Below are 24,943 nucleotides of genomic sequence, written 5' to 3'. Positions count from 1 at the left end.
AAAAAGTTTGTTACAACGTGTTCTTGTGTTTCTTTGTTTGGTTTTTAAATTTATATGTTGGGGCCATATGGTATGAATGCATGTTTCCTGATTTGTATATTATTTTTACTTGGTGAAAATGTCGGAAGAAAGAATGTCGGAACATCAAAGAGTAAATTTTTTTGGATGTGGATTGATTTTTTTACTGAGCAAAGCATGTATCATCTCTATGTCAAGAAGCGACACACTTCGACAAATTATAAGCATTAACGTATCATCGCCATTTTAACAACAGACCCTTCAAGACATGAAGAAGGATCTAGGTAATTTTGCAAACAATCAAATCAATACCTTTTTTTTTTTGGTAGGAATCATATCAATACCTAAGCATTAGGGAATTCATTTCCTGTGAAATATATATTTGGTTGTGACCTTGTCATGTAGTAATTAATCTTTATGAAAATTTCGGTTGTGATATATGGGTGATTTATCTATATAACAACAAGATAATTCCACACGCATTTTATCTACGCTTTGGTAAAAAAATCCATTAATAAATAGACTTACAAAAATTAAATAATTATCTTTTACCGAGTCAGAGTTATTAGTTCGATTCTGAAGCCAGCCACCGAACCTGAAAAGTTACCGTTCCATACAAGTTCATTTTTTTTTAATGTATTCGTAAACCCATGTTTTATTGGTTTGATGATTTTCTATTTTTATTAAAATATTTTGTTAGTGGAAAGATTAACGTATACCTTTAAATTTGAATTTTATGAAAGCGCATTGTTATATAATTAAAAGTCTTCATAGTTTCTTCAAATCGAACTTCTCTTCTTATCCATGCATATACATACATATTCTTCGAGGAAAAAGAAACCTAGACACTACCAACAGTTACGTTGAAAGCAAAGACAAAGCACAAGACAACAATGATTCCACTTCCCTCTCTTTTACACTAAACCATCTCCCATTATTATTGGGTAATAGTTGATCTACCATGTCCAACTCAAAACTTTATATGGTATCGTTACAATCTTACCTCTGCTCGAAAAGTTTTCTCTTGTCGATTAAGTTTGTTTTTGTTTTTATTTTCGAAACTGATGTGTCAATAGAGAAATGAAGGATGATGTGTCAAAACCTTCTCTTTATATAAAGATGCATACATACAATTGTGTAATATGAACCTTTTTTCTTGGTTTTCTGATTTTAGTGTCCCTTCCTTGCAAGCTGGATCTGCATATATTGAATGTAATATTGTTTCTATGAAAATAATACATTTCATATGGGATAATTCAAACCAATAAATACACGCGGTTTCGCCACGTCTCTTTCTTTTCTCTCTACTTCCTAGAAATTACTAAAACTAAATTTTTATTTTAAATGTTACAGCTACAGCTATAAATACACTCTCTCACTTGTGCATCTCTTTACCAGCTACTTCACTTACTGATTTGTATTTGGAAAAATCAGAGGAAAAAAGAACAAAACTTTTGAGAATATTTTGAGAAAGCTTTGTTACTTTTTACGATCTGTTGCTTTGTGAAAACATGGTGAGAGATCTGATTGGGTATAGATTTAGTCCTACAGGAGAAGAATTGGTAAGCTATTACCTGAAGAACAAGATTCTTGGTAAGACTTGGCTTGTTGATGAAGCTATTAGCGAGATCAACTTCTTGAGCTACATACCCGAGCTCTTGCCTAGTAAGTTTTATGATCTTGATCTCTCTTTGTCTCACCATCGATCATTTCTAATTTGAGGGGTTTTTTTTTTTTTTTGTTGTTGTTTCAAGGGTTAGCGAAGATCCAATCGGACAATCTTGAATGGTTCTTCTTCTCTCGGATTGAGTACACAAACTCGAAGAAGAAGAATGCGATGAAAAGGAGTACAGGTTGTGGGTATTGGAAAGCTACTGGTAAGGATCGAAAAATCAAGGACAAGAGAGGAAATGGTGTTGAGATTGGTCTTAAGAAGACGCTTGTGTACCATAAAGGTAAAGTTCCTAATGGTGATCGTACTCCTTGGGTTATGCATGAGTATCACATCACTTGCTTGCCTCATCATCAGGTATTACAAATTTTCAGAGCTTCCTTCTTTTGTATGTTTCATTTGGATTCTGTTAATTTTTAGTCTTGTTGTTGTTGAAATTGATTTGGAGGGGTTTAGACTCATCTTTGTACTGATTCAAGTTTTTATGGTTCTGTCTTTGTACTGATCTAGTTTTTTATGGTTATGTCTTGGTGTGGTGTAAAGATTCTATACTTTGTTGTCAAAGAGTAGTTTTGCTTCTACCAAAGCTTTGATAACTAATTATGTGTGTGTACCTTTGGAATTTGGTCAGAGGAATTATGTTATATGCCAAGTAAAGTATAAGGGTGAAGCTAAAGACATTTCATATGGTGAGAATTACTTGACTGAGCAAAGTCACTCTTTGGTCTCCGATTCAAATACTGCCAGAGCACTTGAGCCAGCGGTGAGTCCAGTTTCTGATATGTTTCCATTACTCATTACTTATCAACCTGTGTTTTTAACTTGTTGTTTGTCTCTTTGGTACAGCTTCAGGTTGAGCAGCTAGGTGGAGAAAATTTATTTGGTATGTCAGTAGATGATTTGAGGAGTCCAATGAACGAACAAGAGTGGGATGGATTTTTTAATCCAAACACTTTGTTAAGCGACGACAACATGTTCAACCCTTACTTGCAGCCACAATCTCCTCACTTAGCCTCGAATGATGATGAGTTTCTCGGTGGATTGAGGCATGTTGATCGAAGGCAGGTTGAATATTTGTTTGCCGATGAAGAAGATTCCTTATCTGGACCGACCTTATCTATGACAGAGAACCACAACGATCACATGCCTTTGTCAGAGATTATTGTTGATTATAGCAGTGATAGTAATCATGATGCTGATGCAATATCTGCAACGGTAAAAACACACATTCACCTAAGATTTCTTTAATTTTACTTTCCATGGAGTGATCTTTTTGTTCTCACATTTTTTCATTATATTATGACAGAGTTATCACGGAGCATCTAGTACAGGTGATGATACTGTTGGTAGTTTGAATAGACACATTCTCCAGACTAGTGGAGATGAGATTCTATCGTCGACTACAAACTCTTGCAATGATATACAAACTTATGGAAAACCTTCCATCAGTAGAAGCACCTGGCTATCTCAACTCACACGGCGCGTAATACGATTAAAACAAAAGGTTTTGCGTTGCTTCTTCTGTTGATTTTTTATGACTTTTTTAAAACATTTGTTGGATATATAAAGATAATGATTATGTAACTTCACTCCACAGGTGAAACAAGATACATTAAGAACGGTTGATAGTGATGAGGATAGTGATACGGATGCTGAATCGATATCTGTAACGGTAAAGCACATCACTCATTTTCTTTTATCATTACGTCGGTTTATGGAGTAATATGTATTCTCACATTTCATTTTAATATGACAGAGTTACCAAGGGACTCCAGGTGATGATAGCGTTGGTAGTTCGACTAGATACTTCTCAAGTTGCTCAAGCACAGACTCTTGCGAAGATCTACAACCTTCTGCTGATCTTTCAAACGGTAGAGAGACCCGGGAATATAAACTAGCACAACGCACTGTACCATCAAAACAAGAGGTCTTTGCTCTTATGTTGATTTGTTGCTACTTATTATATCTTATAATCTCAAAACATATGTTGGGATTTATAAAGATGATGATTATATGTGATTTACTTTTCAGGTGAAACAAGGAACCCCAAGAGCCATTGATGAATCCATAATGAAGACAGAGAAGAAGGGGTGGTTTGTTATAGAGGAAGTATTGGATATAATCCACAAGACTCTATGGTATATCTATCCCATGAGGCTGATCACATCGGTTTTACTAACCGTCAAAGCTTGAACCCGCTGATGCAATCTTGATCGCGAGAGAAACAAAGCAGTTAGATCAAAGCACCCTTTTTCAATTTGGCGTTTTCAAATTCTGCTTTCTTCTGAATGTTTTGAATAAAATGCAGATGAGAGTGTATATGAACAAGTGCTAAACTAGAGTGTATATGAACGTTTTGTAATCTTATTTATGTAATAGAGTTTTTTTTACCTATTTATCTTTATGGAACATATGAATTTTGAAAATGATCCTGATATGTGGTGTTTTTGGTGTTTTTTTGTCCTTCATTTTTGTATTTTTTTTGAGTCATTTGTCGCATTTTAGTCCGTTTTTCTATCTTTTTGGTCTTTTTTTGAGTTGTAATTAGGTGTGGAGACGATGTGCAAGATTTGAAGTCTTTTGGTTGGATTCGAGCTTAACCGGAATAAAGAAGCAGGAAGTGACTTTTGGACATCTCCAAGTTGAACTAAATCATGAAGTCTGGAGAAGTCTGTAGACAAGTTTGGAGAAGTCTGTAGACAATTCTAGAGAAGTCTGATGAAGTTTATGAACAAGTCTGTTAAAGTCTAAAGAAGTCTCGTAAAATATGTGAACAAGTCTGCTGAAGTCTGGTGAAGTTTGTAAACAAGTCTGGTGAATTTTGTAGACAAGTCTGGTGATGTTTGTAGACAAGTCTGATGAAGTATATTGTCTTTCTGTCTGTGTTTCAGACAATTATTTTCTTTTTTTGAATTTTTCCATTTTCACTTTAATTTTAATAAGGGTATAAATACCCCCAAAAACCTAATTAGCAAGACATGTTCTATTTTTTCTGAGTTTTTCTGCATCTTGAGATATTTGTAAGCCATTTCTGGAGATTAGAGATTCATTCATAATTCTTGATAATTTGGGAAGAATTCTAAACTCTTTGCATTTTACTTCATCAATTTAATTATGTTTTCTTCATTTCTTTGTGTTATTGCTTTTAATATGTGTGAGTAGTCACCTAATTGGGGGTTTAGGGTTCTAATTAGGAGATTCAATGAATTGATGTTTTGTTTGTTATTTGGAGTTCTTAATCTTTAGGTTCTTTGATTCATATGTTTTTAATGCTATAATAGGACTGATCACATTGTTCTAGATTCTAGGTTTTTCTATGCAGCAAAAGTTTTCGATAGAATGACTGAACTAATATGAATTGAGCAATGTATTTCTAGCATGTGAAAGTTGATGTTAGAACGATTGTGGACTTAATGAACTTGATTGTAATGCGAATTTGGCTAGGAGGTTGCAAATGAAAGTTCAGTAAACTATTAGTTAAATTTAGTTTCTAATGCCATGAAAAATGGTTAATCTGCTTGCAACTATTGGGAATTTTCAAGTTTCTCTTTGACTTTGATTTCAAGAAATGCAAATTTGTTATTACTCAACCTGTAACACCCGTGTCCCAAAGAAAAGTGGAAGAACCGATCAATTTATGTGAAATCATGAAATTGCACGGTTTGGTTTAAGTTCACCCGGTTTAGAGCCAGTTTTGGGAAACCCTAAGTGATGTATTTATAATTATATGGATGCCTTTTCTCTCTATTTGGTCGTGGCTGCTATTCAATACTTGTGTTGAGAGGAAGAAAGAGATATAGAGAGAGGAGAGAGCCTATTGTGGTGTGAAGGAAATTAAAGGAGAAGGAGCAGAATCGTTAGGGTTTGGGAAGAAACAGTTTAGATATATCAAATCGTTGTCAAAGGTAACGAAATTTGGTAGTTTTATTCTCAAGCCTTTAATCGTCGTTCTCCTTTTTACAGAAGTGGATTTGGATTTAAACTCGATGAGTTATGTGCAGTTTCGTGAGACACGTTTTCTCAGACGCGAGTTGGAACCATCAGGGATTCTAACTGAGATCGTGGTCCCGTCTGGTTTCTGATCGGCACGAGATTTTGTGGGATGCTTCGTGACGTCTCGGACTAGCTTTTCACCGGAGGGATTTGATAGTTAACGGTTGGTTTTTATTTTAGGGTTTCGTCTTTAAGACTGTTCTTTTCTAATGTTTCTGTCCAGTTTCGCTATAAGTCGTTTTTGGTTGTGTGGCTTGTTGTAGGGAATTGCTGCGCTGTTTCAGACGTTAGGAGAGTCTCAACTGGTTATATTCGTTGTTATAATCAGTTTGATAAGGTGAGTGCGTGACCATGAGCTTATCTAAGCGATTGGGTTGTATAACTTGTTTTGTGTGAAGTTGTGTAGGTGTGATGAATGTGTTATTGGATGTTCTGTTCAATGTCTGGTTTGTTATGTTTTATTTGTGGTTGTACTCTTGATTTGCTTGTGTGTATAGCTCGTAGATGAGAGGATCGTCTCACTGGGTATTTCTGGTAATACTCACGCATCTCATTGTGTTTGTGGTGCAGGTATTGTGTAGTGTGGAATCATGGCGATGAGGAGGAGGATGATCTAGGGTCTCGGTTGTGTGTTGTTGGACTTGGTTATATTTTTTATGTTGGAACCTTGGATAGAGTTATGCTAGGTTGATGGATAGAATGCTTAGGAATGTTATTGCATTGATGATGTGTTGGTTCTGTATGTTGGTATGTTTCCGCTGTGCATATTGGTTGTTATCGGTTTAATGAGGAATTGTGGTTTGGGTGGTTTAATTAAGTAGTATGAGATGCTTAATTATGTATTGTACTTATTTTTTTAAAAAAACGGGTCCGGTTGTTTTATTTTGGTATCAGAGCCCTTACGGTTCTAGGATGGTTAAATGGATGGTTTAGAGCGGTTTAGGAATTTAATTGGTTGAATTATCTTCCTATTGTTTGATGCATGATGATGTGTGATGGAATTGATTATGAGTAGTTAGTCAATTTGTATGTGGTATGGAGTCCTAGTATCATCCTCTTCGAGCCTTCAATGAGATTCCACTGTAAGTTGTTTTATGTGTTGTTAGTTGTGTAGTGTTTTTAGCTTCTGTACAGTAGGTGCAGTTGGCTATTGACAAGTTGTTGGAAATTGGTGGATCACGCCGGTATCGGGAAATACCGTTGGCGGTGATTTGTGAAAGTGGATGTGTTGGAAAGGGATTTCCAAGAAGTTAAGTTGGAGACTTACTTCGCCTAGAGTGGCTGGAGTACCACTATTTAACAAGATGAGGACATGAGGTGGTGTTCGGAGTCCGAATTTTCGTGAAGCGGTGGTGTTGAGAGAAGTTTCCCGAAATAGAATTTACTATAAGTGGAAAGTTCCAAAAGAGGGAAGTTTTAAAAATGGAAAGTTTTATGGAAGTTAGAATTTGTCAATTTTTAGCGGTGTGTGCCTTGGAGGGGCTTGTATGGCCTTTGTGGCGGAATTTTGAGTTAGTGTGTGCCCGTGTGTGGCGGTCTTCTGAGACATTGTGTGGCCGATGTGCTTACTGGTGTTGTTGGAGGTCCAGCAGGTTCTGTGAGTGTGGTAACAGGTTTTGCTCAGACCGAGATGACCTTATTGCAGATTTAATAAGATGATTAGTTCTTATGAAATTTTGACGAGGGATGGGTTAAGGGATTATGTGATTCTAGGAGTGGGAAGTTTCCATAAATAGAAAGTTTCTAAATATGGAAAATGTTTAGGGAGATAGAGCTTTGCTGTTTATGGAAAGTGTCGTTGCAAAGGAAAAATAAAAAGTTCCAGAAAAGGGAAGTTTCCATAAATAGAAAGTTCTATGAATATATAGGACTTGACTATTTTTGGAAAGGGGATGTGGAATGCCTGGAGTGGCGGGAATGTTTAGAGGTTGACCTGAAGAGTGGTCACAGATGAGATGATCAGTTCTCATGGATTTTTGATTGGTGATGTCAGGGTGCTACGAAATGTGCGGGTTCTAAAAATGAGAAGTTTTATGAATAGTTAAAGCTTGCCTATTTACGGAAAGTGCGATTGCAAATAAATAGAAAGTTCTATGAATAGTTAGAACTTGTCTATTTATGGAAAGGGCGTGTGCAAACACCCAAATGGTTGAGATGTTTTGAGTTGGCCTGAAGAGTGGTCATGGTGGTGGTGATATTTTGGTGAGAGAATATGGTGATTGGTAGAGCATTGCGATGTTTTACGTGAATCACATGAGGTAGTTCCCGTCGGGAGATGCTTATTGACGTTAGGACTTGTTTGCTCACGTGGAGATGATTAGTTCTCCAGAGGAGATGATTAGTTCTCCTGTGGAGATGATTAGTTCTCCTGAGGGGATGATTAGTTCCCCTGGTGCATCGCGGGCTTGACGGGTTGCGACCCTGAGGGCGGCAGAGGAGATGATTAGTTCTCCTAGGGGATGATTAGTTCCCCGGAGGGGATGAGTAGTTCCCCTGGTACCGAGATCTCGAGGGTGACGATCCGAGAGTGAGATGGTATGGCTCGAGGACGACGGTCTGAGAGTGCAGGCGGTGCAGTTCGAAGGTTGCGACCTAAGAATGTATGAGTGAGAGAGCAAACAATGTCTAGAACGTGGTTATGAGCGTAGTGACTGGATGTAGACCTCGGAGGTCGGGATTGATCTCGTGTTTTGGGTTGTCTTGACTAGTGGGGCCAGGGTTATGTGGACCGTTGGGTCATATGGATGTGCGGGCTGTTGCGACAGTTGCACGGAAAACCTTTACTGACGGTATTCAGTCCGGTCGGGGAATGTGCGGGCCGTAGTGACGGTTGCACGGAGGTCCTTGGTGGAGGGACAATGTTCTCAGATTCAAGGACGAATCTTTTGTTAGAGGGGGAGAATTGTAACACCCGTGTCCCAAAGAAAAGTGGAAGAACCGATCAATTTATGTGAAATCATGAAATTGCACGGTTTGGTTTAAGTTTACCCGGTTTAGAGCCAGTTTTGGGAAACCCTAAGTGATGTATTTATAATTATATGGATGCCTTTTCTCTCTATTTGGTCGTGGCTGCTATTCAATACTTGTGTTGAGAGGAAGAAAGAGATATAGAGAGAGGAGAGAGCCTATTGTGGTGTGAAGGAGATTAAAGGAGAAGGAGCAGAATCGTTAGGGTTTGGGAAGAAACAGTTTCGATATATCAAATCGTTGTCAAAGGTAACGAAATTTGGTAGTTTTATTCTCAAGCCTTTCATCGTCGTTCTCCTTTTTACAGAAGTGGATTTGGATTTAAACTCGATGAGTTATGTGCAGTTTCGTGAGACACGTTTTCTCAGACGCGAGTTGGAACCATCAGAGATTCTAACTGAGATCGTGGTCTCGTCTGGTTTCTGATCGGCACGATATTTTGTGGGATGCTTTGTGACGTTCGGACTAGCTTTTCACCGGAGGGATTTGATAGTTAACGGTTGGTTTTTATTTTAGGGTTTCGTCTTTAAGACTGTTCTTTTCTAATGTTTCTGTCCAGTTTCGCTATAAGTCGTTTTTGGTTGTGTGGCTTGTTGTAGGGAATTGCTGGGCTGTTTCAGACGTTAGGAGAGTCTCAACTGGTTATATTCGTTGTTATAATCAGTTTGATAAGGTGAGTGCGTGACCATGAGCTTATCTAAGCGATTGGGTTGTATAACTTGTTTTGTGTGAAGTTGTGTAGGTGTGATGAATGTGTTATTGGATGTTCTGTTCAATGTCTGGTTTGTTATGTTTTATTTGTGGTTGTACTCTTGATTTGCTTGTGTGTATAGCTCGTAGATGGGAGGATCGTCTCACTGGGTATTTCTGGTAATACTCACACATCTCATTGTGTTTGTGGTGCAGGTATTGTGTAGTGTGGAATCATGGCGATGAGGAGGAGGATGATCTAGGGTCTCGGTTGTGTGTTGTTGGACTTGGTTATATTGTTTATGTTGGAACCTTGGATAGAGTTATGCTAGGTTGATGGATAGAATGCTTAGGAATGTTATTGCATTGATGATGTGTTGGTTCTGTATGTTGGTATGTTTCCGCTGTGCATATTGGTTGTTATCGGTTTAATGAGGAATTGTGGTTTGGGTGGTTTAATTAAGTAGTATGAGATGCTTAATTATGTATTGTACTTATTTTTTTTTAAAAACGGGTCCGGTTGTTTTACAACCGCATGTGCATATGTATGTAAAAAGTTCTTTTGCTCGTTTTGAGTCAATTTTAGTTTTTTTAAAAAAAGGTTAATCTAGTAGTAGTGTTCAGTTCTAAAACGGTTGTTAGCTATTGAATTCTTTGTTTTATTTTTTCACTAGTCCGGTCTTGGTTGTTTGGAACTCTATCTGAAGAGGTTCTTGGTCATGTTCATAGTATTGAAACTTTTCGTCAAATCTAGGTCTTGCTTGCTGAAAATTTCAACAAAAACAGTGTGGCCAGAGAGTTCTCCCTCCGTCGCAACCTGCAACTCGTGTCCCAAAAGGATAAAACTTTATCTCTTACATAATTCTGTAAGTTGTGACAAAAAAAGAAGAAAATAATAATGATAAGTATGAAAATAAAATAATAATAATAATAATGATAAGTATGAACGATAAATATAAGAACAGAGATCGTCGATGCTCACATAATTAAAGAACCACCTAAAATTGGATATTAATTAATCCGGTTCATTTCTCTATTTTTATAGAAAAAGACATTGCCACAACACTAACGAACGGTTGTATTGTAGATGACCATAGTTTGGACATGATCACTAATAAAACAAAATACACTCGAGTATCTTTTTTTTATCACCCATCAAACAGACCCTACAGATAATAAATGCTGCTCAGATAAATACTTTCCTCTAAACCCCATAAAAACAAAAACAAAAAGTTGATAATCTTTATAATGAAAAATCACAGTTTTATACTTAACCAAGTTATCATGCTCTTACAAAATGTTGCGGATATCTTTTATAAAATTTAACACTTCTAAAACTTTCAAATAATATGGAAATACTTACAATTAAAAAACCATACAACATGTAGAATAAATTAAAATGGTTAACTTATGGCATATTGTATAATTTTAATTACTTACAATATACTGTCTACCAACTACTTTACTTGGAACAAAAATTGCCCGAAATGAAACTTTTGAAAAAGCTACATTTTTTACTACAACATAAACTGTAATTCATAAAAATATGGGACAATATTGTATAAGTCTTCTTAACTCTATTATATGACATATATATATAATAAAATATATCTTAATTATGGAAAATATCTATATACATATAGATGATGTTATTTAGATTTGGAAACTAATTAGATTCCGAGTTATACTAATTCAGAGTTACCATATATAATTAAATACTGTCCGTACAGTATATTGAATCTAAATAAATTAAAACTTTAGGACAGTAAATGCTTTGTTTCTGTGTTTTTAATTTTGATGTTAAGGAAGTAGAGCCTTCTTTAAATGAACGAGGTTGTACGTAAATAAGCTTGTTCATTTAATTTATTTACATGTTGTATGGTTTTATATATTTTAGCTAGCCCAACGGTTTAATATGATTAAAAATCTTGACACTGATTCGAGTAAGCTTTTTAATCTCTATATACATTATATTGACACTCCTTACTGACTTGTTGTACCCTTGTGCAAGGACACGTGATAGGTTCATTTGAGATAAGAGCACGTGAATGAGCCAAGCTTCCTGAAACATAGGACTATTTTGGTTTTATTGCTATCGAACCATGACTCCATTGTAAAATTGGTATGGGACATCTCAGTCACTGTTATCGATGGCTAGCTGGTGTATATTGTTATCGAATAGTAATAATTTGTTTTTTAAAAAAATTTTTTCTTTTATCAGGACAAAGAAAACATTTGGATTGTCAAAAAGAACATCCAAATATATCTAAAATTGATATGACAAATAACATCCAAATATTCGCACGTTATTTAATACAATATGACATAATATATTGGGAACATCCAAGTCTCTCTCTCGTCCTTGACAAAAAAAGGTCTTGCTCTTGCTCTCTCACTCTCTCTTTTTCTCCTCTGCAACTTTGTCACCAAGCAAAAATTTGGATCTTCACAATTTTTTCTGCAACTTTCTCCAATCAGGTTTGTTTTTGAATACCAGAGAGCTTTCTTCGTTGGGTTTTGTGATAAAAGCTTCAAGCTTCAACTAGTTAGTTCATAAAGTATATTTCATTTTTTATGCACTAAATGTTCCTTTTCTTTTAATCTTTAGAAATGTGGATGAAGGAAAGGGAAAGCTTTAATCTTTTACCTTCTCATGTCGTTTTTATTTCTAGTCAAAACTCAAAAAGATGGGATTTTCCTTCAAATTTTTGTGATCTAAGCAAATTTCATTTTTGGTGCACTAATCGTTCTTTGTTTAATCTTTAAGAAGGGAAAGCTTTGATCTTTTACATTCTTATGTATTTTTTTTCTTTCTAATCAAAACTTTAGAAAAGATAGGATTTTGCTTCAAGTTTTTGGGATCTAAGTATATTTCATTTTTTATGCACTAATTGTTTTTTGTTTCATCTTTGGAAAGGGAAAGCTTTGATCTTTTTCTTTTTAATCAAAACTCTAGAAAGATAGGATCTTGCTTCAAGGTTTAGTGATCTAAGTATATTTCATTTTTTATGCACTAATCGTTTTTTGTTTAATATTTGGATGGGAAAGCTTTGATCTTTTACATTCTTATGATTTTTTTCTTTTTAATCAAAACTCTTGAAAGATAGGATTTTGCTTCAAAGTTTAGTGATCTAAGTGTATTTCATTTTTTATGCACTAATCGTTCCTTTTAGTTGGCAAAAGAAATGGGATAGCTTTGATCGTTTACATTCTTATGTACTTTTCTTTCTAATCAAAACTCAAGAAAGATGGGATTTTTGTCTCACCTTTTAGTGATTTTTTTTGTTTTTTTCTCTTAAGTTATGGACAAGGGAAAAGGAAAGCTAACATACGAAGAGTCACCACCATCAAGAAAGGTAAACCAAAATTACATTTTTCATTACTTACTAGATGAATATCTGCGCTACGCGCGGGTTAAGTTTTATAAATTTCATATTTTTTTACCTTTTATTAAAAAACTGTATGCAGATATTTTCTTCTAATTTTTGTTTTCATGTGCTAATGTTGAAAGTTCAAAATTTACATAGACATCAGTTTTTGTTTTCATATTGCAATGAACATTGATGTCTTCTACATTTCGTGTACCTTTTGTTCGTTTTGCATAGTGATGATCATTTTTCCAACAATTTTTGACTCCTTTTATTTTTAGGTTTATTTCTGCTACTTAAGTTGTATTAGTAATTCAATTAAAATGAATAAATGACCAACATAGTTTAATCCATCGATAATTACATTGAAGTGGAGAGTGTATTTTATATATTGTAAGTTTTGGAAATGTCATCAATAGCATGATGGAGCTTAGATAGATCTTATTAGATGTTTAAAGAAACATGTAACGTAGAAGCGAGTGAAATGATTTCAAATTGTGAGTAGTCTCAAACATATGAATCTTAGCAATCTAATCGAAAGGAGTTTTGAGAAACTACACATCAGAGTCAAAATGAAGATGATTTAAACGAAATAAACTTAAGATCGAGCACAAATTTTTAGTTGATATTGTAATGTTCGAATGAATATAACAAAATGCATCATAATTTTTATTTTTATTTTTAATGATATGTTGTTACAAAAATGGAGATAAAGAATAGACCCAACCACCATATCTCAAATAGAGAAGCGCATGTCTTGTCTCATATATGCCACGACCCACGGGAAGCAGTAGGTGGTCTTGGACGTGGCAGCTCTGAAGCGTTTTCCTCTTCCTTTACCATCACAAACCTGTTTCGTATTTTTGTATTTTGACGTTTGTTTATAGGATGTTTTGTGTAGATTTTTAAATTATGTATGTTTAATAGCAGTCGCATTAGCTCAATCGATGTTTCATACTCTGCAATAGATGTTTGAGAAATAGTAAGATACCAATTCCTTCTTCTCGACAATCGCAGGAACAACAATAGCAAACACCTTTTTTTGAATGAAAAAGAAGATGTTAATGAGGCTAATGATATTGAAACACCTTTTTTTAGCTGCAATAGTTTTACCTGCAGCAGCTGCAACAACAACAACTACTACTAAATCAATTGATTGTATTGCAAACTTGGTTCATAATAATCCGTATAAAACTTTAGAAGAAACTAATAAGACAATTGAGAAAAATACTATTTTACTTTTATAACATCATTTTTTCCATCAGAATTATAATTTAGTAAAGTGAGACTGTAATTATAATTACTTAATCTAACCCCATAGTTTACTTAAATAATTTTATTTTGTTTGCTAAAAAACCAAAAATTTATTTTCCCAAATTAAAAATTATTTAACTGGAAGTAAATAAAACCCTAAGTTATATAATTTTGTTGAATTGTCTATATCAACATTTTTAAGTACATTTGGTGTTCTAGCCTTGAATTATACTTATTTACAAAGTTAAGAAAAATTGCAAAAAAAGACAAAAACAATTTCCTAAAATATCTCTACCAATTTGGGTTAAAATTTCCTAAAACAATTTATATATTTTGAAATTTATTACACTTAATAAAATATTCCAAAAATATATATACAATATATTTATAATTTCCTTTAAAACTCTAATATTCGATAATAAATATATTGTTTGGTATGGGAAAATTTATTCTTTTATGGTTATTGATATGTTGATTAAAAATTGTAATTATAATTTTTTTGCGAGCTAAATCTAATAAATAATCTAATTTAATCCGCGGCATACCATCTTATGACTTTTACATATACAATTCTTTCATGGGTTATATCTAAAAATCACTTAACTTACAGGAAAAATTTAATCTCATTTAATTTTTTAAAAATAATAGTGTAAGTATAATTCTTTTACGAGTTAATTGTAAAAAGCCCTCTTTTTATAACCATAAGAAATTTGATAGGGTAAAAATATAATATTATTATAAATATACTAAATAATTGTCCCATCGTGTTCGCAGTATTTAGTTGGTCAAATTTTATAATTAACAATAAAAATACTGTTATATAATTTTAAATATTGAACCAAAGAAACAAAATTAACAAACAAATACTATTTTTGTTTTGTTTTGTAATATAAATACTTTTTGGTTTCTTATGCCAATTTATCCTTATTACTGACGTTGATGTGATTGTATTTTTTGTATTCTTGCATGTTTTGTTTTTTGTTTTTTTGTTTCTGTTTTGCATGTCCCCTTTGTAGTTGAATTTACTTTTTCGTTTATGTTTTGACTCATCAATCTTTTATCCCTTTCTTGGCTTTGGTTGTGGTTGAGAAGGACTCATTTGCCGCAAGTGGAACGGCGTCTAGGTACTTCCACTGCCTGCACTTCCCTTGCTTTCTTCTCCCAATGCTCCCTCGTGAAATGATCCCACTGAAGACGATGATAACAACTTTCAAGAATAGACTCTATATAGGCTGCTTTGTTGCTCAGCGTTTCTTTCACAATCTGGAGAATCTGATTAATTTAATACATCCCAATACGAATGAACAAACCAGATGAAAACATAGAACCTAGTATCAGTTGGCTTATTCATAAACTCCAACTGATGATCTCTGATCTCCTTTTCACTAAAAGACTTGAAATAACATCCCTTACCCAAAAATATGTTATATCACATCCCTCAGACATCTCGTTGTATCACAAAGAGATGCAGATAAGTGAAGAAAAATACCACAAAGTCTTAATATTCCATGATGCTTCCAGCATAACCACGTGTGCCTGAAGAAAACAGACAAAAAGATAATGTACTACAATATAAAAAGAGTAACTTAAATATTGTTTCAATCTAATATTAAAGAATTATATTTATCATATTGCTACAAATATGATATACCAATACACATTCACACCATTGTATGTCTTATATGGCATCTCAACGCTCGAAAATTCAAAAGGGTATGTCTTTTCTTTCATATATTTCTCCAGGTACATCAAGCTCAAGCAATGAAATTTAAAAATTAAAAGCAGTAAAATAGTTGGATCAATAAGTTACATACAACTAAGACTCTAAGAGACCACTAAACAAAAGAACAAAACTATGTCATAATCGAACTCTAAACTGGTCAATATAACTTTCTTTGTGACTTATAATTAGTATGTTTAAATATAAACACTTACGGGTTTGTTCGTTACTAAAGTCGTAACAGATAGAATCTAGTGTATTATTTTTAGTCAAGGTCTTCAAGGTGTTATTGTGTGGGAGCTTAGAAATCCAAAGCCAGTTATGTCCATCATCAAATTATCTGAAATTACAAAAAAAAAAAAAAAAAAAACAGAACAAAAAAGCACCCAAATACAAAATTCCATCATCTAAAGAAGTATAATCCACTTGAAAATAATAAGCAAAAGTCCTCACAAAAACAAACAAACTTCACTAACCAACATCGAGAGGCTTTTGAAAAGATTTGTGAGACTTATGTGTCTTGCTCCATCAAATAACTATCTATCTTGCATAGTTAAGGCATAAGAACTTTCTAGTGAAACAGGTAAGCAATTCAAACCACAAGCATATAACCAAATGCATATACCATAAAAATAGAATGGCATTATATACAACAAATAAGCTTTAGTAAAAAAGACAATACCAAACTTACACCCAAACACTCCATCATTTGGTAGTAAGATCTACCAAGGAGTATGCCCTTTTCCATGATTCGGAGAAATAATATTCGGCCTTGAAAGAATAATGTGACAACGCGTCCCGTTGACCCCACTAGCCCACCGCTAGCTTGCCCCCATAGGCCCGAAGCTGGCCCTGCTCAATTGGTGGCAACTTGTCCTGTGGGAAGGTTGTTAAAGGGTGGGGACCAGAGTTCGAGGAACGCCTGGCGCACCAATAACCTACTGTGGATTTGGATGAATAGTTTCATTTGCCCAATGAGAGGTTAGGATCGATGCCCTGCAGGGCCAGCCTATGGGGGCAACTAGCAGTGAGGCTAGTGGGGTCCACGGACGGGTTGTCACATAAAAATCGACTTTTATGTGACAACCCGTCCCGTTGACCCCACTAGCCCACCGCTAGCTTGCCCCCATAGGCCCGAAGCTGGCTCTGCAGGGCATCGATTCTAACCCCTCACTGGGCAAATGGAACTATTCATCTAAATCCACAGTAGGTTATTGGTGCGCCAGGCGTTCCTTGAACCCTGGTCCCCACCCTTTAACAACCTTTCCACAGGACAAGCTGTCACCAATTGACAAGCTTGTCCTGTGGGTCAATTGGTGAACCAATTTTAAAAGTTACACGTGTCTTTACCTGATGAGATGACGTGTCCCTTATATGGAGAGAATCGGCCTCTTTTCATATGTATATATGATATCATTGATCTTTGAACCCATAAGTTAAAACTGTTTTATTTCTTGCATTTTTTTTTTACAATTTCTGAAGCCAAACAAACAAACATTTCGGTTGCTTAACTATTTACAACTCTCGCAAGTACCCTTATCCGCATATACTTCACGGAGTGTAATGGATAATTACTCGAGCATCAATCGGAGTGTAATGGATAATTACTCGAGCATCAATCACTATTTACAAGTCTCGCAAGTGTACCCTTAATCTCTGTGTTTCGCAGTTTTCTTTATATATAATTTTTACGGATAAATACTACTCTCTCTCCTATATTTCACACATAGTTTACACATCCATGGTACACAGCCACATCCACGATACACATCCATGGTACACAGACACATCCACGATATTCTACATGTGTGAGAGTAGGGGGAGAGAGAGACAGAGAGAGTAGGGGGAGAGAGAGACAGAGAGAGGGTCTATGATACACATACACATCCATGGTACATACACATCCATGGTATACACACACATCCACAATATTCTACACGTATATCATGATACACATACATGATACACCATCCAAAACAGAAAATTTACAGCTTACACACGTAGTCTGAAATTAACTCCAAAGGCTGGTCAAGAAAGCAGCAAGCAGAAGGTGGAGAACTTGGACAGAGTCTGGGAGAATTAACTTCAAATTAAAGGCTGGCTATGTTTCCACTGCAAAATTAATCACAATCAATCATCATTACAATATTTTTTTCCGCTTATCAACAAAATCCAAAAAGATAATAAATCATTTTTAGACAAAACCGGTTCATTCTTTGTAGTTAACAAAAAAATTGAAACAACCATTTCTACGTTTTCGTAGCCAGAACATATTCATATACAACTCAAAAAAAACCATACATATAATTGAACTGAAGACATCATGATATCAAATTTAAAGACGACACATATATTACTAAAAATCAGTTTATGATATTATAGCTAAAAAAGGTTTATTAGACACACATCATTGCAGTTAACACAGCCATATATTTATAAGATAGATGTAAAGCAGAGCATCATGTTTGTTTAACTCGATTAAAATTGTTTGAAAGATGACGAACACAGTAACTAACTAGCAGAGACTAACAACAAGTAACAAGTATCTCTTATAATGGTAAAACAAACCAGAAGAATTAGACCAGAGTACTTTTTACCTGTAAGACGATGCTTTTATGTTCGCTTCTCTCGGATAGATAAGTCGATTGAGAACTGAAGTGGGAGACCATAACTAAGAGAACTAATAAAAAAAAAAAACAGAGCTTACTTGACATTTGTAAGAAAATAACGAGTTAGAAGAAGAGATTTGTGTCCGAAGAAAAGAGTAGTAGACTAGTAGTACTTATAGAGTTCATTATCTTAATTTTTTTCATTTAATTAAATATTAATTCAAACGGTCATAAAAATGTTACCGTTGCACAACGTTCATATTTTCACCTACTCTCTCAAAATCAAATCAAAACGTTGGAACAATATGGGAAATCGTAAACGCACTCAAAATTCTCAAGTAAAATATTATTAAATCATTTGATATCAAATCTTTTGTATTAATTCACGTATTATTTTAATGTTTTGACTTACAAATACATTATATGAAAGTAACGTCTGATCTTCCATACGGATTAAAAGATTCGAAAAAAAAAACAGGAGTGCCACTAAGCAAATGTAACAGAGGAAAGCAAACTTGGTACATGTTTCTTCCCCCAGTTGAGTGCTAGAAATTGGGAATATGTGTTCGAGGAACTGGAGTGCACTTAAGCGGGTGAACCATTGTTAGGTTCATTCCTCCATAAGTCTCCTCCATGTTGACCTTATCTCCTTTGATTTTCCAATCAAAGCACTACACCATCACTCCTATTGCTGTTCCAACAAATATAGATGCTAGATTCACTCCAGGACATCCTCTCCTTCCACCGCCAAAAGGAAGGTACTTAAGTGATTGCTCTTTCTCTTCTTTTTGCTCTGGTCTTGAAGAAGCTAAGAACCTCTCCGGCTTAAACACAAGAGGATCTTCCCAAAGATCAGAATCTCTCATCACAGCATAGCTATTAATAATGAGTGTCATCTTCTCCGGTATGTAGAACCCTTCAATCTCACATCTTTCTTTAAACGACCTTACCAAGAGAGGCACTGGTGGGTGCAGTCTTAGCCCTTCCTTAACCACTGCTTGCAAATAAGTAAGGTTTGGTATATCTGTTTCTTGAATCAATCTTGATTTCCCTACAACTGAATCAATTTCTTCTCTCAGTTTCTCAAGAACGTCAGGGTTGTTAATGATCTCAGCCATTGTCCATTGTGTTGCTTGCGTTGACGTATCAGACCCTCCAATGAAAAACTCCTGCAGTGAGAAGAATACTCAGAACAGTGGATCCTCAAATGAAATCTGACATACTAAGGAAACATATTTACCACAAAAAAAGCCTTGATCTGATTCATAGTGATCTTATACTCTGCGTTTTCGTCTTCATAAGCTGCCATCAACACGTCCATCATATCCATACCTTGATGCTCCTCGCGTAGCTTCTCTTTGTGTTCCACAAGAATCCTCTCTAGCAGCTCATTGAATCTGTTGGAAACACTCATTATGTCCTTCTTGAATAGTGGGATCCCAAGCTTCTCAAGCGGTGTGCGTAGTATAGCTGCCAAGAAAAGCTTCTTCGTCAAGCCATATGATTCATCAACCAATCCCCTGACTCTCTGTCTCACCGTTCTCCTCTGAAAAACTCCTTCCCATGATCATCCTGCACAAGTTCATAAGGTTCTTCACTTCCTTACTGATCTCAACGCTCTCGGCCGTCCTTGCTTTATTGAGAAGGATGTTGTAAAACCTCTGAAGCTCTTCAGCACGGAAACCTCGTGACCACTCGAGCGAATGTGACTGTGGTCGGAGCAGCTTAGTTGCCATGAGCTTCTGCATGAACTTCCAGTAATCTTCATAGGGAGCGTTGACTATTCCAAAAGATCCAAACACGAGGGACTCATCGACAGCAGCATCACCCCGAGAGGAGACGTTCACGTCGTGGGTCTTGAAGATCTCGTAAGCCACTGAGGCTGAAGAGACGAGGGTGATGGGGGCGTTAAAGATCCGGATATGAAGAAGAGGTCCATACTTGGAAGAGATTTTCTGAAGAGACTTGTGGGTTAGATCAGAGAGGAGAAGGTGAAGGTGACCAATGATTGGCAGAGACGGAGGGCTAGGAGGAAGATCACAGTCTCGTGGGTCCTTTGGTTTCTTGAAGAAGAGAGAGTAACATAGGAGTGAAAAGAGAAACAAGAGGAAGTAAATGAAACAGTCAACGATGATCATTTCAGCCATTGTTGCTAAAAAGTGAAGAGGCTGATGAAACTCAATCAAGAATCAGTTATCAGACAAATACTCAAAGACCGTGTCATATAATAATATATACTTTGTTTACTATATTCATGAGACAGGTTCCGTTTGGAAGTTACGTAAAAGAGTGGGAACCTTGGGTTTCTTAATCTTTTCTTAATAGTATTATAAGTTCCTTGCCATACTCGTGATCACATTAATAATTTAAACATAATCCATTGACTCACATAGATGCAAGAGATTCTCTTACTCACTCTCTCGTATAAACGTGTTTGTTATGGATCTCTTAAGATCTTGAAAAGCCATAAGAAAGCACACATATATCACTTAAGTCAACACTATTTAGGATATAAATCAAGTTTGTTTATCACATAGGTGTTAGACAAAAGAATCTTAATGACCCTAAAGAAGATTATGAGTTCACAAATTCCTTATAAGAGAAGGGAGTAGTTTACATGACAGATCCAAAGTGTTTCAAGGACATTGACCCAGAGATCTGATCCACTAAGAATCTAACTGAGTGTGCAATGAAACACACTGCTAAGCATCTGCTCGTTGTTGATTCAGTCATCACTAGTGAAAATAATGAGGAAGAAAAAACAAAACAACTTGTCATGTGTAAGCTCGATAAATCTTATGTCCAACACAACACAGAGTTAAAGATCTTACCTTTAAGAGCAACAGCATTTGATGTTAAAACGAGCATATCTACAATGAAGATCACAGAAACCGGGAATTCCCAGACCTGTAGCCAATGTTACAAACATACCTGATTTTAGCATTTACAGACCTTATATCTTATTTGGTATCATTCATTGGTTTCAGAGCTTAGCATGGAAGCAAGAAGAGGCTATGATATTATAGACAAGATTCTGAGAGAAGTCATATGAAAACATACCGGCATAGCGAATAGAAAGATCTTGACATAACTCGAGATTAGAATCCCCAAAAGAATCTCTTTTCCTCTGCCAATCATATATGACTAACTTATTATATTCAGGGCGCATGAAGATATCTACTTTCGCAAAGTTCACAATAAAAGAAAACCAATATACCTTGACATAACCAGCATCATCTTAGCAGCAAGTGCAAATGACAAAACAAATGCGAAATTCGAAGATAGTACATTGACCAGAACCTGTTATGTAAAGTTCAACTACATTTTTACTAACAACATTCTCATAAACAATGCTCAAGATAGAGAGGAACCAACCAACCTCAGAAGATGCAAGAACAAAGCTCATGGACACATTTGATTCGTCATCATCGGTTCTTCGCAGCAACAAGCTTCGATCTTTTTCGAAAGAGTTAAAGGCTCTCTCCAAAAATTGAGAGTTGTAGAGAGTATATATATAAACATAAAAAATCTTAAAGGATACAAGTATCTAGAAGAAGATAAGCCAACACCAATTTCCAGATTAGATGCTGCCACATTGTGAAATCCTCTAAAGATCAGTAAACTAAGATAAGAAAGAATCAAAGATTTGTTTTTTACCTGAAGATTTGAAGTTCCTTGATTAACAGCATTGTAGAGTAAGTGTCTGTAGGCCTTTGTTTTGTGAAGAATCAAGTCGATGAATATAATCTGATAAATCTCAAGAAAACAAAACTGATCAACACAAAAAAAAGCATAAGAATTTGAGTAATAAAAGATTGAACAAAAGAGAGATAGAAGGAGACCATTAGCTCACACTCGACATATTCGTCTGCTACTTCCTCGCAATTCTCCTACCACAAAAGTTACATCAAAAAAAGCTTTAAACTTTTGGGTACTACAGAGAGGGAGAGATTAAGGAGGAGCCCTAATAATTAAAAGAGAAAAGCTTACACATTTCATGAGGCGAAAATTGCCAGGAGAGTATTGAATGAACAAGGATTTAGCTTTATGCCCACACTCTACACACCTCTTCTTCTCTCTCGCCATCTCTCTCTCTCTCTGTTTAGAGTTTAGGGGTCAGTTTCGTTTCCGGGTACAAAGATCGGACCTTTTTTGTTCGGGTCTTAACTTGGGCTTTAATGGGCCTTTATTTTATCCTTTTTCTGGGCTGAAGCCGAAAGATCGGACCTTTTTGTTCTTGTGTTACACAATTTCTACCTCTAATCAGTGTTGTAAAAACAATAAATACTACTTCTCTACAACGATTTATTTCAGTCATGAGTTCTTCTTTTGTAAAGTTGCTGGATGCATGGCAGCATTATTATTATATATAACTTTGGTTTTTAATATTGAAGGCATATAACTTGAATCTTGACTAGATTGCGTTACTGTGACAAACACTATATATTAAGTGCCTCAGTCATTGTGGAGATGTCTTAATTAAATTATACATGGTTCATACATGTTTGTGCTTCAATTATGATTAAATACTAGAAGAAATATATGCAGATAGGAGATTCTTGAGTAACAAGAATTTTAAAACCAATATTTGATTGATCTGTGTATTATTATTATTACATTATATAACAGGATCTCTTGACTCTTGAAACAAAACATTGTAAGAACTAAACTGAAATTGTATTAAGAACTAAACATCATTAACCACTAGAAGAAATAACCACGAGAAGTTTAGTGATGGGGCAGGGTAATGAAAGTGTTTAACCACTCTGTGAGGCGGTGCATAGCTGACAAATCCATCTTCTTGGGAAAATTGGTGAAAGTAACGGGTTTGGGTAATGGTCCGACCACAACTCGAAGCTTAAGCCCAGCGGCGCAGTGACCCGTCTCTGAGCTAATGAAATAGTGAACTCCTGGTTTGGTGAGCGTAACGAGATCATGGCCCGTCTTGTGCACGGCTACGCGAGAAGTCGGGTCGCAGGTTATGAATTCAAGGTCACCGGTAATCTCTAAGACGTCGTTTACTTCCTTGTCGTATAAGAAAAGTAGACTATCTCCTACATGAAACAGTTTATCCTGACTCCACTTGTTATAGTAGTCACTCTCTTCAGGAACGCTCCATGCGTTAGAGTCACCGACCTTGTAGATTTCGCCAGAAGGAAGGATCTTGCTCGGTGGTGGTGGAGGAATAGGACGTGACGGGTCATGAACAACAAGGACGTCGAGCCTCTGTCCAAGTACGCATTGAGCTTGATTTGAGCTGATGAAGTAGTGATCTTCGGGTTCCGTGAAGGTTACCACATCATGTCCTGTATTGTAGACGGCTTTAGGAGAAGAACTCTCGCAGAATTCTAATTCTAAAGCGCCCCAAACTTGAGTAACGTCGTTCACGTAGGGATCGTATTTGAAGACCAAAGAGTCTCCTACGTAAAACACCTTTTCCTTGGCCCATTCGTAGTACAAGCCTTCTTTCGCAATCCATCCAGCCGAGTCCCCAACGGTGTAGACAGTAGCCGAACAAGAATCAAAGAGAACCGTCGTGAAGGTTGTTATCACCAGCAACACAAAGAGGAAGATCTTCTTTATTGTTGTGGCCATGATTAGATGAACAAATGTCAAATTGACAAGGGAAGAAGAAAGGTTGTGAGATCTCGAACTCGTTGAATCAAAGAGAGAGAGAGAGAGAGTTTTGTTGTGTTGTGTTTGATGAATGATGAGTTTTGAAGAGAATACGTAGCTCCCTATCAATGTTTATATAATGCTTTAGTGCCACTCCTAATCCTTTTAATCAATGTTTATATAATGCTTTAGTGCCACTCCTAATCCTTTTAGGATTTTGTTTTGTTAATTTCTTTTTCTCTAAATTAACCGACGATATATATATTGAATTAAAAAAAAAACATGGTTTCTCTTTGCTTTTCTTATTAAACCTTTTCTGATTAGGTCTTGTCATCTTATTAATGCATTTATTTATAAAATAGCCTATATATATTTTCACCACTGAATGATACAATTGGATATTTATTTTAGTTTCTATAGAACAAAATATATCTCTTATCTAGTTATTTTAAAATTTGGGAGTTATTTTTTCCTCTATTAAATGGGGTTAGTTTCTTTAGACCATCATATCCAATGGTTTACTTTATTTTTTGCTTGAAAAATAGAGAAAATGTTTACTCCAATAGTTGACTCTATTTTTTACTCAAAAAAAAAATCTATTATATTTTATTATATAATCTGTTTTAACTTCTACCATAGTCCTCTAATTTAAAATTTTACAAATTCAGCCCACTTAGTTTGTTTTAAATAATTATCTAATAAAATTATGATATTATTAAAATAAAATGTCATAACAAACCATAAATAGAAGATACAATGATTAATATATATTTATTTAAACACCATCATTAGTATAAATTTTTAATTTCATAACAACCCACTTAATTTTTATGATATAATATTGTTTAGGTATAAAATGATAAGATATCAAAATTAAGAAAATACTTTATAAATAGAAAAGTTTGCTCCAAAAATAAAGAAATTAATAGTATTGCTCCAAATTATAGAGCATCATTGGAGATCAAATATAAAGTTTGGAGCAAGATTTGAAACACCATTGGAATCTTAGCCTCAAAAATACAACAATCAAAATTTT

The 24,943-nt window shown here is 35.2% G+C and overlaps 3 protein-coding genes, 3 long non-coding RNA genes and 1 pseudogene across 8 annotated transcripts; 3 read left to right on the top strand and 4 right to left on the bottom strand.

The window, feature by feature from the left end:
• The first annotated feature begins 1,162 nt into the window (after positions 1-1,162).
• Positions 1,163-4,116, top strand: LOC104713070 (NAC domain-containing protein 69-like). Of its 2 annotated transcripts, none has more exons than XM_010430115.3 (8): positions 1,163-1,683; positions 1,773-2,047; positions 2,322-2,453; positions 2,537-2,905; positions 2,997-3,194; positions 3,288-3,362; positions 3,447-3,617; positions 3,722-4,116. In XM_010430115.3, the coding sequence occupies exons 1-8, from the start codon at positions 1,530-1,532 to the stop codon at positions 3,881-3,883; spliced, it is 1,536 nt and encodes a 511-aa protein (XP_010428417.1). In that variant the 5' UTR covers positions 1,163-1,529; the 3' UTR covers positions 3,884-4,116. The 2 variants fall into 2 exon arrangements, with proteins under 2 accessions (XP_010428417.1, XP_010428425.1); XM_010430123.3 differs by having other exon boundaries at positions 1,388-1,683; positions 2,543-2,905.
• A 1,324-nt stretch (positions 4,117-5,440) lies between these two features.
• Positions 5,441-6,493, top strand: LOC147948065 (uncharacterized). The gene is made up of 4 exons (XR_015573219.1): positions 5,441-5,595; positions 5,692-5,846; positions 5,947-6,020; positions 6,254-6,493. It is a non-coding gene; the product is annotated as an uncharacterized LOC147948065 (long non-coding RNA).
• A 2,755-nt stretch (positions 6,494-9,248) lies between these two features.
• LOC147948064 (uncharacterized) lies at positions 9,249-9,713 on the top strand. Its single transcript, XR_015573217.1, has 2 exons — positions 9,249-9,323; positions 9,557-9,713. It is a non-coding gene; the product is annotated as an uncharacterized LOC147948064 (long non-coding RNA).
• Positions 9,714-17,326: 7,613 nt separating this feature from the next.
• On the bottom strand, positions 17,327-18,436 carry LOC104713062 (uncharacterized). Its single transcript, XR_755569.3, has 2 exons — positions 18,280-18,436; positions 17,327-17,794 (listed from the first exon to the last, which is right to left on the bottom strand). It is a non-coding gene; the product is annotated as an uncharacterized LOC104713062 (long non-coding RNA).
• A 212-nt stretch (positions 18,437-18,648) lies between these two features.
• Positions 18,649-20,579, bottom strand: LOC104713054 (cytochrome P450 705A22-like; annotated as a pseudogene). Its single transcript, XR_015574965.1, has 2 exons — positions 19,532-20,579; positions 18,649-19,460 (listed from the first exon to the last, which is right to left on the bottom strand). The product of XR_015574965.1 is annotated as a cytochrome P450 705A22-like (transcript).
• A 195-nt stretch (positions 20,580-20,774) lies between these two features.
• LOC104713047 (protein ARV 2) lies at positions 20,775-22,427 on the bottom strand. The gene is made up of 9 exons (XM_010430084.3): positions 22,282-22,427; positions 22,134-22,181; positions 21,949-22,038; positions 21,833-21,878; positions 21,671-21,747; positions 21,509-21,591; positions 21,352-21,418; positions 21,123-21,198; positions 20,775-21,026 (listed from the first exon to the last, which is right to left on the bottom strand). The coding sequence occupies exons 1-9, from the start codon at positions 22,375-22,377 to the stop codon at positions 20,905-20,907; spliced, it is 705 nt and encodes a 234-aa protein (XP_010428386.1). The 5' UTR covers positions 22,378-22,427; the 3' UTR covers positions 20,775-20,904.
• A 454-nt stretch (positions 22,428-22,881) lies between these two features.
• LOC104746982 (blue copper protein-like) lies at positions 22,882-24,013 on the bottom strand. Its single transcript, XM_010468548.2, has one exon. It carries the CDS (start codon positions 23,884-23,886, stop codon positions 23,020-23,022), a length of 867 nt encoding a protein of 288 aa, XP_010466850.2. The 5' UTR covers positions 23,887-24,013; the 3' UTR covers positions 22,882-23,019.
• Between the last annotated feature and the right edge of the window lie 930 nt (positions 24,014-24,943).

The sequence above is a fragment of the Camelina sativa genome, chromosome 2, assembly GCF_030686135.1.
Source record: "Camelina sativa cultivar CO46 ecotype springtype chromosome 2, ASM3068613v1".
NCBI classification, from domain to species: Eukaryota; Viridiplantae; Streptophyta; class Magnoliopsida; order Brassicales; family Brassicaceae; genus Camelina; species Camelina sativa.
The sequence above is the reverse complement of the archived record's forward strand: the minus strand, read 5'-3'. Positions and strand labels throughout refer to the sequence as shown.